Consider the following 20,375-nt stretch of genomic DNA (forward strand, 5'->3'; position numbering starts at 1 on the left):
GGCTTTTAAAAACAGATAGCTACATATACAGCCAATAACGTATTTCGCTTAAAAACGGTGTGTGTGTTTACTGGATATGCTAAAATTTCAAAAACCAACTAATAAATTAAAACTAACAACAGAATAAAAATACTAATTGGTGCGATACCATTTTAGAGGAATTTGCTTGTGACACAGGAGCATCTGAGAATGGTTTTGCCTAGACTTTCAACATCACACTCTCCTCTAAACTTTAGAATACCTAATTAGGTTAGGACAGCAAAACACGCTGAATCCATTTCTAAGCATCAGACTGCATATGCTCAGACCACTGAAGGGGAAGAAAAAAGCAAAAAAAGAGGCTTCCAAGCTGCAGCTGAACCTATTTGGGCTGCATATCAGGAACTGCTGTACATCCTAATCAAATGCATGTTTATTCCAAAGTACATGCCACTGAATTCAATGCTGCAAGTCGAACAGAATCCGTTCTGGAAGTCCGTTCAACTTCTAAAACATTCGGAAACCAAAGCGCGGCTTCCGATTGGCTGCAGGAAGCCAGGTTGGCGGCATATGGGAGCCAAAATGTCTGAGTACCAAGGCGTTCAGGATCCAAGGTATGACTGTCATGGTGCAGAGATGGAACTGCCTACCTGAAAATGTTTGTGGTCCACTTTTACATTCTGTTAAGTTACAGCACCTATCCGTCCTATATCTAAAAGGGTTCATATAAATGGTTCATATTAAAATCTACTCCTTGTCTGATTGTTGACCATGATATCTAGAAATATCTTTTTTTTTAAAAAAGTAAAGTGTCTGAAACACTTGAAAATTCATCTTCCATGGCAGCAGTAATTTTGCAGCTCAGAAGCCCACTCTACAGATCTTCTTGCCCAAATGGACTATAGTAACAGCCAGGGCTTCAGCGTTAACACCTGCAAGCTAAAATAATATGTGAAATATTAAGCCTCTTCATAGATCCATGCAGCCATTAGATCAACATGTTGCAAAAGATAATTTTATTATTCATTTTACAGATTTATAAACTGTCTTGCAATATAAAAAGGTTATCCCAAGCCATCCTTTCAAAGATGATAATAAACATCAGTTAAGACATTTATCAGCATTGAAAAAATAGACAATAAAGTATAATAAAAAAGCAGTAAAAGCGCAATAGAATCATTTCAATTTAGTACCCAATTTAAGCATAAGATCTAAACATTGCACGGAGAACAATATAGTAAAAACCCAACCTTTACTCTAAATTAAAAGCATAGAAATGAAATAGAAATGTTTTCTCTAAATCGGACCAATTGCTTGACCCATAAATTTAATGAATTAAAACATAGGTATATGGTTAAATGGGAAAGGGTTTTACAAATGGGGTGCCCAGAAATATGGAGTTTCTTACTTGGCTTCAGCTCAGATTTTAAAGTTGCTACGAACGACAGAGAAACCTGTACTAAAATGAAGTTACAGTGGCATCGGTCTCCATGGATAAGCAAAATGATGGGGTGGGGAATAATAATGGGAAGTGCTGGTTTTGCAAGAAAAGGAAAGGGTGTTTCATGAAAGAAAGGCTGCCCCACACAGAATACACTGCAGTAGCCTAGCCTGGATGTAACCAGAATATGAGTAATGGAGGCATGAGCTAACATATCCAGAGAGGGCTGCACCAAGTATATCAGCTTACGGTGATAAAATGCACACCTAGCTACTGCAATCTCTTGAATTTCTATGAATTTGGTCTTCCGGAGGGAGTGCAACTCCATGCAGACCCAGCTAAATACTGGAGCAATTGACACATAGCACCTCTGTCTCTTTTGAATGAAGCTTCAGCTTGTTTATCCTCCTCCACCCCAAAACTGCCTCCAGACACTGGCTCAGGAATTATTACTCAAGTTATCTGAATTTTACTGGCAATAAACTGTTTAGATTACACTCTCTCCAAACCCCCAATTGCCTATTTACTTTGTGAGCTGAATTCCACCAGTGTACTTCATGCCCTATGTTTATAATACATTTCACCTCCAGAGCATCTTGAATGTATCCTAAAGCAGCCTTGTATTCTGAGAATCACTACATCACACTCCTGTTTTTAAATGTGGTTGGGGTTTTTCTTGGAAAGCACACGGTGGCTCTTTCCCTCCTCCCCTTAATGCTGTCATCTCCATTGTCCAGAACAAAATTATACCCAAAATTACTGTGTCGGGCTAGTTCTTACAGTACACAACTTAAGAGAAAGCTGCCACAACACTATGGTATCACAGCAGACTCCAAATAAGGCAAGTGAAGTTATCCTAAAGGTTGAGACGATTCCCAGATGCCCGGATGACGAAGACACCTTTGCCAAAAAGCACTTCATAAACAAGCCACTTGGTTTCATAAGACCTGATATGTTTGTTAGTAATAGATTCAGCAGTTCCCAAGTAGGTGCACATCACTCTAAATTGGAAATCTCAGGGTTTTGAAGCTAAGGCCTGGTCTGGTGAGCTACCACAGACTGTGGGTGCTTAAGCCACTGGAGCCCTTGTGAAGCCCTCAAGGAAATGAGGATGTGAAAAATCAACCACACTGTTACAGTCATACCTTGGAAGTCGAACAGAATCTGTTCCGGAAGTCCATTCGACTTCCAAAACATTCAGAAACCAAAGCGCGGCTTCTGATTGGCTTCCTCCTGCAGCCAATCGGAAGTCGTGGAAGCCCCATTGGATGTTCAGGTTCCAAAGAACGTTCGCAAACCAGAACACTCACTTCCGGGTTTGCAGCGTTCAGGAGCCAAAACGTCCAAGTACCAAGGTATTCAGGATCCAAGGTACGACAGTACTGGCAAGTACAAAATCCCTGGATTTTTGAGATAAGTACTAGAAGCCTGGTCTCCGTTCTTTGCCTAGCCAAAAGAGTAGAACCTCCAAAGATGAGATTGGGAAACTGCCACTCAAGGCATTGGCCTAGCCCAGGCATCCCCAATCTCGGCCCTCCAGATGTTTTGGGACTACAACTCCCAACATCCCTAGCTTACAGGACCAGTGGTCAGAGATGATGGGAATTGTAGTCCCAAAACATCTGGAGGGCTGAGTTTGGGGATGCCTGGCCTAGCCTTTTAATCTTCTATGTTTTTCATGATGTGAGGAGGCAAACAGGTCAAAGATGCACCTCTTTGCAAAATATAAATAGAAAACCATCAATCCATCAGCAATTGTGTGGGCTGCATAATTTGTAGGCCTGACTATTCACAAGTTAGAAGAACGCAGGGACAAAACATGTGAAAAGTGTCCCCCATGCCTGGCAGTGCAATCTCCTGCTCTGAGACAACTTTCCTCTACACCCTTTTTACCAAAGCATCTTCAGCGGTATTTCAAAATGTGTGGGGAGCCTCCATGAATAACTCCTGCTTCAGACTGGAGGGTAACTGGAAGAGCAACTGAGGTGAAGCTACTGAGCTTGTCCATACACTCTCCTGTATGTTTACACTCAACCTTAATGCAGAATTCCTGAATGGGGCTTATTTCTTATTTTTTTACTGAACACAGATGAGGTAGCTGGCATGCTGAAGCAATGCTTGGGCATGGTAGTGGACTGCATGAGGGTGGATAAACTGAAACTCAGTACAGAGAAGACAGAAGTACTGTTATGATTCATCTGTCCAGGTGAGTTCAGCCAGGAGGATGAGTTGCAGACCTTCAGAAGTCCACAGTTTCAGGAGCTCTTTTATCCTTTAACAGTGCTTTGCCAGTTTCACTGGCTCCCATTCTGTTTCCTGGTCCAATTCAAAGTCCTGTTTGTGACACTCAAAGCCAGGCTTCCTCAACCTCGGCCCTCCAGATGTTTTGAGACTACAGTTCCCATCATCCCTGACCACTGGTCCTGCTAGCTAGGGATCATGGGAGTTGTAGGTCAAAAACTTCTGGAGGACCGAGGTGTTTGGAGCTAGGATTCTTGAATGATTGCTTGCCTCCACATGCACCTACTCATACTTAAGATCATCTTCTGATGCCTCCGCTGGGTACCCCACCAGATGAGGTGTGGTGGATGGTTGCTGGGGGAAAGGGCCTTTTCAATGGGGGCACCCATGCTACTGAATGTCCTCTCCAGAGAAGAATGCCTGGAAACTACCTTTGATATAATTTCAGCTCAAGGCAAATACCTTTTTATTTTCTCAGGACTTTAAAATCCATTAATTTCGACTGGTGTTTAATAATAATAATAATAATAATAATAATAATAATAATAATTACATGCATTGTTGATTGATGTATTTTTAATCAATCTGTATTGTAAGCAGTGAGAACATGGCTATTGTTTGACATATTAATATTTAAAATAAATAAAATTATTTAAATGTTTTGAGTTACTTTATGGCTTAATGTCAATATTATACCCAAAGCATTCATAATTCAGGAAGTTACAATCCCTTTTAAGCCAACACAAAATTTGCAAAGGCATTTTTAGAATGAAAATTCCAGTTTTCAAATGTCAAAAAGAGACATTCTCTTTATTTTTCAAAACATCTCAAATTTACTCTTTCACTTATAATATTAGAGCTTAGAATAACTGCTGTCTTTCCTAAGGTTTCTGCCACCATGTCCCATTAGATCAGCGGTTGTCAAACTTTTTGGATTGGGGGGATTCATTTTGAATTTTCAGGGTGCCAGTCACAAAATGGCTGCCATGGGGGGTGTGGCATAACACAATAGGGAGAGTACAATCATGGTGAAACTTTTTCCATAACTGTTTTTCTATACAAGAAAAGGCTTAACATGTTGAATTTCTGCCTTGGAAATAAGGCCGTAGCAGGAAAAGTGTATTAAAGAGCAAAAGAAAACAGCAGCAGTTTAGAACCCTGGTGTGCAAACAATTCACTTATCAATCGCATCTGTAGCTTCACTCATAAGCTAAAAACACTGACAGGCAAAAGCAGCCAGCCTGGCTCATCCCACAGAAATGGCTTAAAGGAGTTCATGCATATTTTGCAATAATGAAGGCCTTAATGGGCACCATGGCATGGCATGTGTAGGCACTGGACTGGGACTCCTGCACTAGATTACTATGAGAATTGTTTGTGGCATTTTCTTATAATCCATCCATACTGAATATTCAATCAAGAATAAAGCAAGCATGATTAGAAACACTATTCTCTTTGAGTTATGTGAAGCTACAGTTTTGGGCTTCTTCCAGCAGGGTAACTTCGAACGGAAAATATATTTCATGTCCCTTGAGCAAAAGCCTGGTAGTGGATGAAATTTACTAGCATCTGACAGCAGTTTGGTGGTTTATGTAAAATTATTTTGTGGTCTCAGTCAAGTTCCAAGTGGGCCAGTGGCTTCAACTCCAAAACCACCAGTACAATTTAAGTTAACTATGCCTCAGAAGATAGCGCAATGCCTCATTTAAAAGAGGAACTGGCTTATAAAACCACCCTAAACAAAAAAAATCTCCCCGGGACCACAGATAATAATTGATGACGTGTATTACTACAGGCTGGGCGGGCAGGATTTGCAACCAATTCCTTTCCCTTTGGTTAAAACCCAAATGATATAACACATTAAGCCCAGAATAAACAGCACTGATCATTTAGCTTACACTTAAGACCGTGGGCAGGAGTTACATCCAGGAAGGAGGGGAGGAATAAGGGCTGAAGAAATATGAGTAGAGAAATATTGGCAATTTAATTTAGCTTCAAACATTCTAGATTGTTTCAAGCACTTACAGGGTGCGCATTCTGAAGCTGCCACAAATAATTTGGCTCCAATCCTATACAGCCTGCAGCTAACCTGCCACCTTCCTGGTGTTGATGAACTCCAAGTTCCATCAGTGCTACTCAGCTTCCCCCAATGGTCAGAGATAATGGAATTTTCCCCTCAGAGCTGCCACTGCCATTATCTTTTCTGTCCAGTAACATCTCATTGGGAAGGCCAAAATTTAGCCACCCCGCTTCACAGCCTTGACTGGGAGTATGTCCCACTGAACTCAATGAGAACTGAACTTCTGAGTAGGCAGCACAGGATGGTGGCGCCAGTTTCTTTTATTTCACCCAAACTTCACAAGAAACTATGAGAAACGGTAGTGAAGTATGGTGTCAGTAATGCAATTCTGTCATGGGTACAGCCCAGTGTGTTAGAACAGTGACACTTGGAGAGAAAATAAAGTGGCGTATGATCAGACTGTGTCCATCCACCAAACCTCACAAGCAGGCTTTCCGTTTTTCCCTGAGATATCTAGCCAAAATTTACGTGCAGCATACTCATAGGTTACATTGATCTCACATTCACCACCTCCCCTTGTTCCTGTACTCATTTTTCAGGGATAGTCTTTCTTGCTCTTAATCACCATTCGGCCATTGGTTTGTCCCCAACTGAATTTTCCATTGCATTTATTTTACCTTTTTTAAAAAAATGGCAATATTCACATTTATATTTTTCACTTTCAAAACGTTTGTATGAGAGACTTACCTTTAAGGATTCCCACAGAGGAAATTGTACAAGGGAGAAAGGAATCTGGAAATGGAGAGAGAAAGGGGAAAAAACACCTGTCATACAAGCAAAAATTATGCTGGCATGTTAGTCGACTTTCTAAATTGGGAAGTTACTGTTCACTTGTTGAACTGTAGCTTATTAAATTTATAAATCCTGGAGGATTAAATTATGCACACGCCTTGTTAGATGGCTGGTTTTGCTACAGAACCTTTGACTCTGTTTAGCACATTCCCTGCCAAGAGGTTAACGTATTGTTATGAGGGTGGGCTCTAAGAGTAATAACTGGCACCATCTTAGTATGGTGAGTTTGAAAGTTTGACTCAACATCTGGGAAAGCCATACAGAGGATGGTTTAGAAGCTATGCACAGAAATCTAGCTCGCCAAAGAACTGCCAGCTCAGCTTTAGAGCTCCGCAGTCACAAAGGCTTAGGTTAAACAGAAGACTTAAAGACACTTTATAAGGGAAACTATATTTATGATATCTGGCTCACCTCAATATTGACCACTGGAAATAGAGTCAGTCCCAAAAGTTATTAATAACTTGGGAACCAAAGTTGTCAGTGCTTGAAAATGCAACTCTGGAGGTTGGGCATCTAACGTTTCCATCACTCAGCCACGGCTAGGCACCCATACTTGTCTGCCCCTCTTTTCAACTTCTGGTTTCAAAAATATAAATGGTTGAGGTGAAAATTTTCCATTCCTCATCCAAATATTCCAGGGCTTGACTGACAGTGGTAGAAGCCTTGGAAAGGTACCAATGACTACCACCACATGGTGACTTTCTATAGCCTCTTTTAGATAGATACTCAGTTCTGCGAGCGGACACAACAAATGCTTGGTTGCTCATCACTCCTTGCAGCTCCGCAACCCATGGCCCAACAGCCAGTCTCCAAAAAGAATTCCCTCTGTGCATGCATGAAATCCATTCATAAAATCCAAGACCACCACTTTGTGGTGTGGAACAGAGATTGTGTGAATTCACTCTGGGCCAGTGAGGCTGTGATGGGATATCTGGTTTACTGCACATTTAGTAAACCTTTATTTCCTGCTAGAAGATTAAGATGCTACGGATAAAGAAATTAGGTTCTTGCCATTAAATTGTCCAGGGATCTTTCTTCACAAAACAGTATGAAATAATCCCACAAACTTTAGCGAAACTTTCTCTGTTCTATCTTATTATTAATCCTTACAGGCAAATCCTTGTTTGCTACTTCTATGGGACGCCATCAACATAAAGGTACTTTTGTCTCTGTCCCTCTGAATTCAACAATGTTTAAGCATTGCCTAACTGTGCGCTGGACTGCAGCCATTGTTATTTTATCATGTGTGTTATTTTATCATGTCCATAATGTGTTTTTCCAAAAACTGGTTTCTATAAAGGCGCTAGAAACTTTTAAATGTAAAACATTATTATACTATGACTGTCAACATGACAGGCTTCAGCTCATACAAGTTTACATCATAGATTGTAGCTGTCCTATTAAATCTATACAGACTTACAACAAGGAAGAGTAAAGCTGAGAGCCAGCCATTCATTGTGACATTTAATTTAGCGTTATTCTAAAATGCACTCAAGAGGCCTGGCATGCATTGTTTACGCTTTCTTTCTTTTTTTATGAAGATGACTAAACCAATACATACATTTTTAACAAAACAGCAAAGAAACAGATGTAACCACTTAACATTAATCTAATATATTCACTCAAAAAAACCACTTGCATCTGGCTATCTGTCCACATCACCATCTGCATGTGTCTCAATTTCAACTTCCAAAAATGGAAAGCCAGCATAATAAAATGGGAGTTTGTTGTGATACTAACTCTTATTTTTCATGGCTATGACTCTCTGTCTTAACTACCGTAGGTGAAGAAACAGGCCTTTCTGCAACAAATGAATTTCATGCCTCTAGTGACATTGTGGTACATGTGGTATTGAGGTTTCTCAACTGCAGTTCAGAGAATGAACATAACATTTCTAGTTCTGAAAGCTTGTTGTTTCCTACCAAAATCTTTGCAATATAGCCAGGCAGTGTCCTGAGTAAGGTCACTCAGTGAAATTCTTGGGAGAAAGGGGTGTAGTGATTGATCCAGCTACCAGAGTAAGAACACCCTTTAGTGGCCAGAGAGATGCACTCCATGCCTACTGGCGAGGCAACACTGGTTTGATTCCTTTCCCTCCCATACAAATGCCAGTTCCCAGGCAAAATTAGGCTCAACACTCAATAACTTGGCCTCAGTCTTTGAGGTAAGAGGGTAGCATTCACTCCTTTCCCCCTTGTACTCATCCCTGTCTTCTCCACATTAGCACCTCAGGGGATCTCTCCTTGATCTTGCACTTTCTGCTGCAACACACTTCACACCAGTTTGCCTAAGAAAACTACTCCAGTCCCTGTAGTTACCCAACCGCGTTAGCCGCCCCTTCTTCTGGAGCTACTTTGGAAACTATAAGAGAGCAGTTGCAGTGGGATGTTGCAGTTACTTATTTTTCACCCCATTTTTCAAGCCGAAAAGGTTCTGAGAGCAGCTTGCATGACATCAGTAAACAAAACATGGCAGCTCCTCCAACCAGCAGACCTATTATAATCTAAAAGGCCAAGGAAAGTGGGATGAGGAGGGAGGATGAAAAGAAGCAGACTCAGGCACCAATTCTGAAAGCTGTGTGGTGGTTCGAAAATATCCACCTGGAATAGGAGCAATAGAGGGAGAGGAGGAGTTAAGTGGCATCCCATCTTCTCATCTGCAGCAGCCTGAGGGAGTATCTCCTGCTGGGTACAAGCTTACGGAGTGAAGATTTAACCTCCCTATGCTTCTTGTTAAGAACTGAGTCAATCATGAAGCTTTCCCAGACTGCATATTTCAACACTACCCATGTTTGAATCATCACACCATCTTATGAAGATCTGGACTATAACCCTTTTCTGGATCACAGAGATGAAGTTGGAAGGGGTACTTTGCCTCTCTCTGATTTTCATAATCTACAGTTCTCTAGAGAAACCTGCCCACTAAAATAGGAGAAAGCACACTTTTATAGAGTATACAGAGATGTAAGCCTGTTCTGAAAAAGCACTAGCAACTTGTATTTGGTCTATACCATGGGTAGGCAAACTAAGGCCCGGGGGCCAGATTCGGCCCAATCGCCTTCTAAATCTGGCCCACGGACTTTCCAGGAATCAGCATGTTTTTACATGAGTAGAATGTGCCCTTTTATTTAAAATGCATCTCTGGGTTATTTGTGGGGCATACGAATTTGTTCATATTTTTTTCCAAAATATAGTCCAGCCCCCCCACAAGGTCTGAGGGACAGTGGACCGGCCCCCTGCTGAAAAAGTTTGCTGACCCCTAGTCTACACTTATAATTTCCCTCAATAAATTCCTACCATGTAGGCGGTAAGGTCCCTATCACTCTACATCCCCCTCCATGTTTTTCAACACCACAAGAGTTAAAGATTATTGTCTGGTTCCTCATGTTGCAGCTAATGATTAATAAATGAGTCTACACCACTCCTCTGCCAGGCAAAACTTAGCCTGACAGACACCTGCCACGGGAAATTTGTTATCTAGTCAGGGAGGAAGTGGCAGTGAGAAGAAATCAATGTCACTGCTGTACATTGAGCTGACAAACTGAAATCTCATAGGAAGTTTGTCATCGCAAACAAGTAAGAATTTCCCTTGTGGCATCTCAAAGACCCGCAGTAAAGGTCAAACATGGTTCTTATTTATCAGGGCCATGAAACTCAAGCGCTGAGATTAACTTTCTTCCTGCCCCCAATTTCAGGTGCCAAAGCCCTGTTCACTTTACAGCAAAAGGCGTAATATATTTATGAGGAGATAGAGACTTGCAAAAGGATGCCTTCCCCCTGAACAAGAATTAAGTGGGTGATTACCTTGGGCCTGAAAAAGCAAATGCAATATTATATTTTATATATAGGGGGTGCCCAGGCTAGGGTAGAAGAAAAAACAGTTTTGCCCTTGCATGGAACCAGAATGAGGTCAAGCCCAATTCCAACATTGCACCATCCAAAATGAAAAATTCAACATCCTGAGATTTTTGGCTTACAAATATTTTTAAATATTTCACATTCTAGCCATGTGGGCTTACAACCCAGGCTTGAAAATGAATGGGCAATGGATGCAGGCTGGATTTCAGAGGACTAAGGCAAATGACATCCAAGACAAGGATAGATCCTTAAACTAGCCCCAGAGCAAAAAGATGCAATATGTTTATATAAATCGCACACTCACACAAGGAAGCTGATTCATACAGAACAAAGTCAATGGTCCATTTAGCTCAGTATTGTCTACAATGGTAGACAACAGTTCTCTGTGGTTTCAGATGATACATTCCCGGTCTGAAGATGCTTATAAATGAACCAGAGGCCTTTTGCATGCAGAGTAGATACTCTACCAATGAACTGTAACCCATTCCTACTATTCTCCATGTGAATTATGGCTTAACTTGACACAAATATTAACATTTTTAATCCATCTCTCTCTCATGTCTTTGGCCACTCTATCCTAGCCTCACCAAAGCACACAACTGTGTAATTCTCTCTTTTCCCCTTTCATTTTCCTCAGAAACAAAAGAACAAACGCACACACACAAAATGGCCCTTGAAGTAAATGTTTCCTGACGCAGACAATAAAAGTCACCAAATAGCAAGCTCATCAGTGTTCGAAATGGAGGACAAGACAGGAGGGATTCCCTACTAACCCCAATAAACCACAATTCCTTAAATAAACCGTGAATCTCACGCTGAGCTTCCCAGACAACAGGGAAATGCTAGTTTCAAGATGAAGATGAAGTCAGTTGCCATGGAAGTTGAACAGGTTTTATTTCCATGGGGTACTCAAAGGTACATAGTACCAGCACCCCTTTTTGTTGTTGTTAAAAAGTGTGGCACTTACTGTAACCACTTCATGGCGAGTACCAGCATCTATTTTTCTAGAGAGAGACAAAGCACTGCTCGCAAGCTATCTACCCAACAGTGAGAATGTTAAGAACGTAACCCTGTTGGATCAGACCAAAGGCCTATCTAGTCCACCATCCAGTTCTCACAATGACTATCTAGAACTGATTGAATTCACTTACCATGTGAGTTTGGAATTCTCCAACAAGCAAAAAGAGAGGAGTGGCTTCTGAAGCCACAATGACCCAGAAATCCAGATTGAGAGCTGTGGTGCTGAGCCGAGGGGCAGTCTTCCCAAGCTAAAAGCAGCAGGTTCTTTACCCACCAACATGACCTTCCTATCTACCTCAGACTTTTGATAGGTCTTCACCTGGTGATTCCAAGTGCAATTGGGGGGAGGGAGAAGTAGACCCACTCACATTTGTGTGCTCACAGACATCTGGGACATTATTATAGAAATTAATTGTTAATCTACATACAGTGCTTTCCCTAAGTGTTCGAAAAGTTTCACATACAGGAAGAATAAACTAAAATAAGAATCTAGATGCATTTCACAAACTGCAATCTCACACAAACCAGGAAATTTAAGAAACTGTTGCATTTTCCAAATCTTTTTTCATTATTATTTAACTACCCTTTACACCATCTTTGACAGAGAAAAAAGTGGAGGCTCAAATACAGAGTCACAGATACAAAGACCGCTTTCTTTACGAGGTCATTCGAAGAGTGACAAAAATTGATTGGATTCACCGCAAGCTTTTTACAGCTCCACCACAATTAGGGTGATTAAAATGTCTTGGGGTGGTTTGTGAACTGATTGCATTTTGTGATTATTTTCCTAGAGAAATCACCGAAACAGAAGATCATCACGCCCTGCCAAGCATTGATATTTACACCTGAAATATGTTAAAACAACAGTGAAAATGTGTTCCACACATGTGGATAACTTTCTGCCAGCAAAATGCTGGCTGGCTCCATCAACTCTCCTACAATGTTCACAGAAAACAGACACCAGAATACCAGCTCTCTCTGCCTGTCTGGCTTGATGTTATATAGCTTTACTGATTATTCAGCAGAGTTGACTAACACTAGAATTACTTCCAGACGGACATCAATTATCCTAGAATGTTTTACAGATTAACATTGTCAATTTTCTCTTAGATACATATACTTTAACTCTGTAATACTGATAATAAGAAATAGATTCATCCCACTCGTGGCAACAAATGCTGCCAGTTTTATTGCCTTTGTTGTTGAGAATTAACTCAGTCTTGTTTTATATATGGTAGCACGTGGTATATGTTGTTTAAGATTATATTCCTATACTCCCCAACTGTCCCTGCTTCAAGAGAAACAGCATCTATTTCTGAAGCATACCAAATTTGTGTCACCAAATTAGCACTTGACTATTGAACATGCTCTCCGGCTACAGCAATTTGGCTGGGCCAACAATATCTGCCTTTCTCTGAGCCTAATAGTAGGGTTTCAGGATTTCCAGTCCTGAAAAAGAACACACACAACACACACACACAACAAACAGTCTTCCCTTTGTGACAAATTCCAGAGAGGTAGCTGTATTATTTTAATAGAGAAAAAACCACATGGGTCCTTAGATGTTTGTTTACGCTACTCATCTTGCTATGAAACTTTATCTCCACTAGTTTCTACATGGGAACAGGTCTCACTACTCATTCTGATCAGATCTTGTATTCTTTTGGTTGGATTTTGTACTCATTTATGCTTTGCACAGGAACGTGACACAGTCTCTTGCATTGCTTGTCCTTTTGTTCTCACTTTGTAAACGTTTTCTCCTCCTACCCATATATATATATACCTACTTAGAACCAAACCAGACATGATGCTAAACAAATCAGTTCAAGTGTCATGTCTATTTTCACAACTTTAAAATAACCAGAAAAGGGGAGGATTTCATCAAGATCAAGATCCTTTTTGAGGTGGAGCAACCAGAAATGTACAGAGTATTCCAAATGCAGTTGTGCCATAGATTTGTATAACAGCGTTATGAAATCAGCTGTTTTGTTTTCAGATTCTTTCCAAATGATCCCTAGCATGGAATTTGCCTTTTTTGCACCAGTCGCAACACTGGTTCAGCATCTTCATCGAACCATCAACTATGATCCCAAGGTCTGCTTCCTGGCCAGTCACCCCTAGTTCAGACCACATGAGCATATATATATATATATATATATATATATATATATATATATATATATGCAGGTTTTGGTGTCCTCGGGTGTCTTCCCGTGTAAAAGTTGGGGTGTCTAGGCGACGTTTCGACGAGGTCTCACTCGTCATCTTCAGGCTGGTGCTTTCGGCTTCTTGTTACTGGAACAGAGCAGGATCTCAGTGTTTGAGTTCCTATAAATACTGTAGAGGGGGTGTGGTGTATAGCCTCCAATGTTCTGGGCAGAGAGGAAGTTCCCAGGCTAGTGTGCCTTTTCTTCTTTTGTTCCTTAATTACTTGAGAGATATCTTGAGTGATTTCTTGAGTGATATCCTGAGTACCACTTAGGTGGGTCATTAGGTGTGGATTAGTTGTTAAAGTCTTTGTGTCTTGACCTCTTGAACTTTGTGAAGAGTTTTCCTGAGAAGACCCACCTAAGTGGTACTCAGGATATCACTCAAGAAATCACTCAAGATATCTCTCAAGTAATTAAGGAACAAAAGAAGAAAAGGCACACTAGCCTGGGAACTTCCTCTCTGCCCAGAACATTGGAGGCTATACACCACACCCCCTCTACAGTATTTATAGGAACTCAAACACTGAGATCCTGCTCTGTTCCAGTAACAAGAAGCCGAAAGCACCAGCCTGAAGATGACGAGTGAGACCTCGTCGAAACGTCGCCTAGACACCCCAACTTTTACACGGGAAGACACCCGAGGACACCAAAACCTGCATTCCTGTACCCGTGAAAATCTACGAAAGCAAATATATATATATATATATATATATATATATATATATATATATTTGCCCCAACAATATGCATCACTTTACACATGCTTACACTGAATTGTATTTGCCAGTTTGGAGATGCCCTTTTGGACCTCCTCACAATCTCTCTCTTTTAAACAACCCTGAACTATTTAGTATTGTCAGCAAACTTGGCTACTTCACTACTCACCCCTAACTCTAGACTGGTTATGAAAAGTCTATTTATTGATCTACTTATGAGTGATCATTTATGCCAAACAATTTATATTTCAGCGGAACTATAACCCACAAGCCTCAGAGGTGCCTTTCACTGACCTCTTACCAGGTCAAAGAAACACCAATGGTCCCCAACCTAGGACCTATATATTGCCTCAATCCCAATTTAATCCAGATCTCAATGTTTGCACGGGAAAGTTTATTGCAGTTACGGGAAGGAATAGAACTGGAGAAACTCTCTGGTGCATTCTTATTGACACCTAGCAGGAGACGGGAATTGAATATTTATTCATTCTAGCTACGCAAGTTTTCTACGCTTTACACGACATGTTGACTTAACAATACAATACTGTAAGGAGCCTCAACTGTTGCTATACCATTCGACAGTAAAGTTTGCGAACTCAGAAGATAAACTCCAGGGATGCTCAAGTACGAGAAGATGCCGCTGCAGTCAGTTTACACAAGTGAGAAAAGAAGCTGGGAGACAATTTGGAAACCTAACTTACAAAACGGGTGGATAAACAACATGGCCTAACACAGTGTTTCCCAACCTTGGGCCTCCAGCTGTTTTTGGACTACAACTCCCATCATCCCTAGCTAGCAAGACCAGTGGTCAGGGATGATGGGAATTGTAGTTCAAAAACAGCTGGAGGCCCAAGGTTGGGAAACACTGGCCTAACAAAGGGCTTGATGGACTGCAGAGCAGGGCTTGGAAGGAAGGTAGCAGGCAAAGCATGTCGAAGAGTAGCAAAAGCAGGAGAAAGGCAGACTCACTGAGAACCGAAATAGCCTCCGAAATGCTAGAATTCTTCCACATCAAGAGGAAACAGATGTCCATGGCTGGAATCTGCATGTGGCTTTATTCTCTTCTAAGATACAATAAAACTACTCTTCTGCTGAGACTTTAAAACTTAAAGTTAAAACAGTGGCATGTCATGCTCAGTGCAGCTGCACCTTCTTCCCCCATCCTTTGTTACCCTTCAAAAAAAAAAATGAGTAAGGGGGGTGGGGTGGACAAACAAGAGCACAAAAAAGAGAGGGGAAAATGGTATGTGCTCTCAAAACAATCTAAAAACTACAGATGTTCCTACTAATCTGCAGCAAGCATTTGTTTATTCAGGTTCTGTCTGTTTCTGAAGCAGGACAGCTTTGCCCTCCAAATTATCTCCCTTTGCAAAACTCTAAAATAAATACTGGAAGAGGAGATCTGTATAAACAGCCTCAGGAGAGAACTAGCTCACCTCGCAGTACTGAAGGCCTTTGTTTAGTCCAACAGGTGTAGCTTTGTTTTTCTGTGGAGATCCTGAATACCTCATCCTAGCAGTTAACACATGGTTAAATTAAAACAAACAAATGGTCTCAATTAAAGCAATGGGTGAGAGGCAGGCAGAGGGGCTGGCTGCCCCCATATGGTCAAGAAGTGTTTCCCCCTCCCCACTTTGCCCAGAGGACATCAAGAAAAGAAGAAATAAAAGGGAAGAATTGGGGGGAAAAGGAACAGAGGGTGACTGCCAAGACCCAGAGAACTTCTTTTAAAGTATCACAAAATCCACTAAGCCATTTCTAAATTAGTTCTTCTAAGAGAACTGCACAAGTCAGGTATTTTTATACCCTGTCCTCTTCTTCCCCAGCTGATGGCTTGCAAAGCTCAACCACAGCCAGTAGCCTCTTCAGTTTTGCCACAGCTCTCTGGTTCCATCATGTCAGGGGACAACAATGGGCATGAACATGATGCACATGGTTTCCCCTGGATTCTCATTCCAGCTTCTTGCACCAGTGTTGGAGCATGAGAAACACGCTTTGCACATCTAAAAAGCAACAGAGAAGCAGCATGGCACAGGCAGAATCTATACTGCACTTTCCAGTATATGGACTAAACCAAATTATCTAGTACAGCACTAACAGCTCCCAACCTTTGGAATGCAGAAGGGCAGATCAACAAGTCCTTGAGTGGCTTGCAGCAAACCAACCCACAGTGCAGCTGATCTCTGGTTAGGAGTGAAGAGAGTAGTGTATGTTCTGAATCTTGAATTACAGTATCTGCTTCATGTACAGAACAGGGCAAGACACCCTGCTGGCTTCCTGAAGTACTTGACCTTCATGTAAGTACAGCTGTAATTGTATTTAAGCATTCCAAGAAGTTGCAAGGCTATTCATTCAGGCATTCAGATCTTGCTTGTGCAAAGACTCCATAACGTCATCATCACAAAGGCTGGAAAACAATTCAAAGTGCACGGCTGTTCAACCATCTAGGAACAGAACAAGAAGCCTGAAGACGACGAGGTGGCAAATGATTTCTGATGAGTAGATACAAGACAAGCCACTGCCACACACCCTTCCCAATTGCCTCGTGGCCCTCATTCAATTTGCAAGGTTGCAGTGTATAGGAAGAAGCCACTCCATTCTTAAACGTTGATGAACTCTTTCAGGATATAGACCTTTGCTCTTCAGCTAACTGGATCACAGTGAGCCTCACCATAATCCCACCTTTCCTCAATTTCTTGTCTCCCAAGAAATTATATTTAAGGAATGGGCCATATCTCAGAGGTGGAGCATCCATTTTGCTTGCAGAAGATCCAAGCTCCATCTCCAGGTAGGACTGTGAGAGATGCCTGTCCAAAACCCTGGAGAGCTACTACCACTCAGGGTAAACAACACTGAGCTAGATGGGCCAATGGTGTGACAGAGTAGAAGCCAATTTCCTGCATTCTTCTTGCCAGAACCTTGTATTTAGCCTACAGTTTAGTTCAGCTTTCCACAATCTGGTGGCCTCCAGATGTTGTGGGATACAACTCCCAGCAGCCCATCAATGGTTAGGACTGATGGAAGTTGTAGTCTGAAATGCCTAGAAGGCTGGCTGGGGAAGGTTGGTCTAGTTTGTCAAACTTAATCTGCCATAGGCTTTCAGCCCACATCCTTGTGCAACTGGATCTCATACACAACCTCATGCCACCATCACTCCCCACCCCTTCTCTGCCAACAGCATATATCTTCTGGCCTTCAAGTTGGGAGAGATCAGCACAACCCCTATTTGGTTTGTGGGTTTCAGACATGCTCAATTAGCATACCTGACACTCTAAATGCCCTCCATCTGGCAATGCTTTGACTCTCAAAAATATTTTGGAGGGGCGGAGGGAGAATCAAAGGTTTCAGTTCAATTCCACTGAATGCCCTAGGACACAGAAACCTCACCAACCAGATGTACTATTCACGGTTGTGGTGATTTTAAAAACACCAAGATGGAATTTTGTTTGTTTGTTTGCTCCTGTTCACCTGTCCCTTTTGTGCCACATAACATTTTTCCACAACTTTTTTTTTTGTATAGAGCAACATCTCATTTCAATTATCATGTCCCAGTAAATATGAGGCAGTGTATATTTTGTCCTCCAAGTTCACCTCTTCACCCATAATAGGATTAAAAGGTTAGTTTAAAAAAAGAACAGAAGACAGGCTGAAGCAACTCTTTAGTGAGAGCACAGAAATAAATAAGATGCTAGATATCAAAATATCACTGTATATATACCTCCCAGTAAGCAGTCCAAAGTCACTAGTCAAGATCATTTGAGCTGAAATTTCAATGAGAAACCCCTGCGTAACAGTTTCATTGAACTATTCAAAAGAATAACAGAAAGTGAAACCGCAGCCAAGGTCACTGGATAAGATGAAGACACTTTACTTCACTTATTTACATGAATAAAAATGAAAATATTTCACTTTTATTCAGAGAATTTAAATTGGAGAATTTTATAGCAACCAATAATGTAGCCGAAACCAATAATGCAAGCAGAAAGGGGCTTATCCGCAAAGCATAGCAGGAGAACAATGCTAATGGTGGTCAGCTTCCCTCAAAGCACCGCTAAAAAGCCAGGTGTTAAGCAGGTGATAAAGCAGGTGACTTTAAGATAGGGTCAGCAAGACTTCCAAGGGGAGAACATTCTACAGAACATATGCAGCGTGGTTTTATCTTCAGCCTAATGTGCAAGGACATAAGCAGCAACAGGGCACAAGACTAGATCTAACCATGCGCCACGGACAGGCCAACAGGCCCTTCCTGTTCTTGTCCAAGTGTGACACAAATCTCTACTTCCTATGCTACGTGTACTGCCCTTGCTGTTGATTGGTCATCTATGGTTTAGTCTGGCTCCGGTTTCTGACAGGGACAGAGCTCAGGCAATAAATATATTGTATCCTTTGATTCCCCCCTCCCAACCATTATCCAACAAGAGAAAATAAGTTGCACGAAAAATCAAAGGAGAAAATTGATGTGACATTTTCATGAGTGACGTGCAGTGGTTTTGATGTGTATTCCTTGCTTTCCAGCTAGCCAATGAATGTTTCTGGCTGTCTTTTCTTTCATTCTACAAATAATCCCACCAGCGGTCTTCACTCTGCAGCCTTCCCAGGTGTCTGCACTTTGATTAAAGCCCAGGGGAAAGACACCATGAGATGGGAGGAATTAAGTCAGGAAGTGTACACAGCCTAGGAGGCTTCAAGAGTGCTGGGAAAATATTTACTTGTGGGAAAAAGAAAACACACACAGCCTTGACCCATGCTAAAGGTAGAAACCAAAATGGGTACCCGCCAAAATTCTGAAGAGATTCTCAAGTGCCCAGAGAATGAAGCAGAAAGATGGAAGTCTCTTTCGCAGGAGGGGGACGGACAACCTTTGGCATAGTACTAAGATAAAATAAAAATACAACCTTCCAAACCTTATTCAGCAGTTTTGAAATAAGTTTCAAAAAAAGAAGAAAAATGTAGTTAAAATAAATCTACAAATGATGGTAACAGAGATATAGCACAGATGTTGAAGGAATTCTAGATCAAGCTAGAGCTTCTCTTTGACATCCCCTAGTGTTAGAGAAAGGAGGGAAAGCAACTATGAAGCTTTACAATTTCATGATTTTCTTAAACCTAAGTATTAAGATTTTTTTCCTTAAGTACATAAAATACAGGCAACTAGACTTGTGCTGCAGCCTAACATGATAATTTTGAAGCTTTCATTTGCAGTCTAAAATATTGGCAGATTTCTAGTCACAAATCACATTTGTAAAGTTTTGGATCGTTGTGGAGTCAGTACAATGCGCCCCTGATTTCACGAAGCAGCCTATGAAATGTTACCAGGGACACGCCTCCAAAAGATGTAAATAAGCTGTAACCTTCTAAATGATTATGCATTTTCAGCATGTTCCCATGGTCACTTACAACAGTGTGACAATATGCAGAGAGGGAAAAGAGCCCAACTGAGAAACTGAATATACAGCAATCCACTTGTACTTGCTGTTTTCAAGGCAAAGATACAAATCTCATAGGATAACAGATGAGTTTAGCAGCTCTGGAAGAATGAAGGTATTGTTTAACAGGAAGCAGATGTATGTCAGATGGCAAACTCATTAGAGTGTCCCATCGTTAAAGGAAACAGGATAACAATGAGCCATCTGAAAAAATGTGGAGGGATCAGGAAATATACAAGCCGCAGCTAATCTCCTATTTATTGGTAGGTAATGCCTTTAAGTCATGCACATGCATTGAGTTTAGGACCATGAAGGACAAAACTTTGTTCACAGCAGAGAGAAAAAACCAAAACCCTGTAACAGCCAGCCCTTTGAGCATTGAACACGGCATGGGGGGTGGGGAAAGAGAGACTTCTGAAGCACAGATGTAAGAGAAGAGGGCAAGGACCTTAGTATTTGAAGATGAAACCCATTATTTCTCACAACCAAAACGTTTCCACCCAAAAAGCTTTACATTAGAAACATCTTCTCAAAATGAGCATTTTGAGGACCGCAATCTATTGCTCCATTTGGCCATGTCCAACACTTCAGTGGAGATTTTGGATTTGATTAG

At 41.3% G+C, this 20,375-nt stretch overlaps 1 protein-coding gene across 5 annotated transcripts in view; it reads right to left on the bottom strand.

Moving 5' to 3' along the window:
* The window catches only part of SLC25A26 (solute carrier family 25 member 26), a 129,972-nt gene that overhangs the window by 29,928 nt on the left and 79,669 nt on the right, over positions 1 to 20,375 (bottom strand). For 4 of the 5 annotated variants that reach the window (XR_014154133.1, XM_081853901.1, XM_081853899.1 and 1 more), the window contains one exon: positions 6,429 to 6,473. The exons of the other annotated variant lie outside the window; for it this stretch is intronic. Coding sequence is in view for 3 of the 4 variants with exons in the window: in XM_081853901.1 (XP_081710027.1) it covers positions 6,429 to 6,473 (45 nt within the window). In the remaining variant the exon portion in view is untranslated. The remainder of the gene's footprint in view (positions 1 to 6,428; positions 6,474 to 20,375) is intronic. 5 annotated transcript variants of the gene reach the window in all.

Source organism: Podarcis erhardii (genome assembly GCF_964252035.2).
Source record: "Podarcis erhardii genome assembly, chromosome: 2".
Lineage (NCBI taxonomy): Eukaryota > Metazoa > Chordata > Lepidosauria > Squamata > Lacertidae > Podarcis > Podarcis erhardii.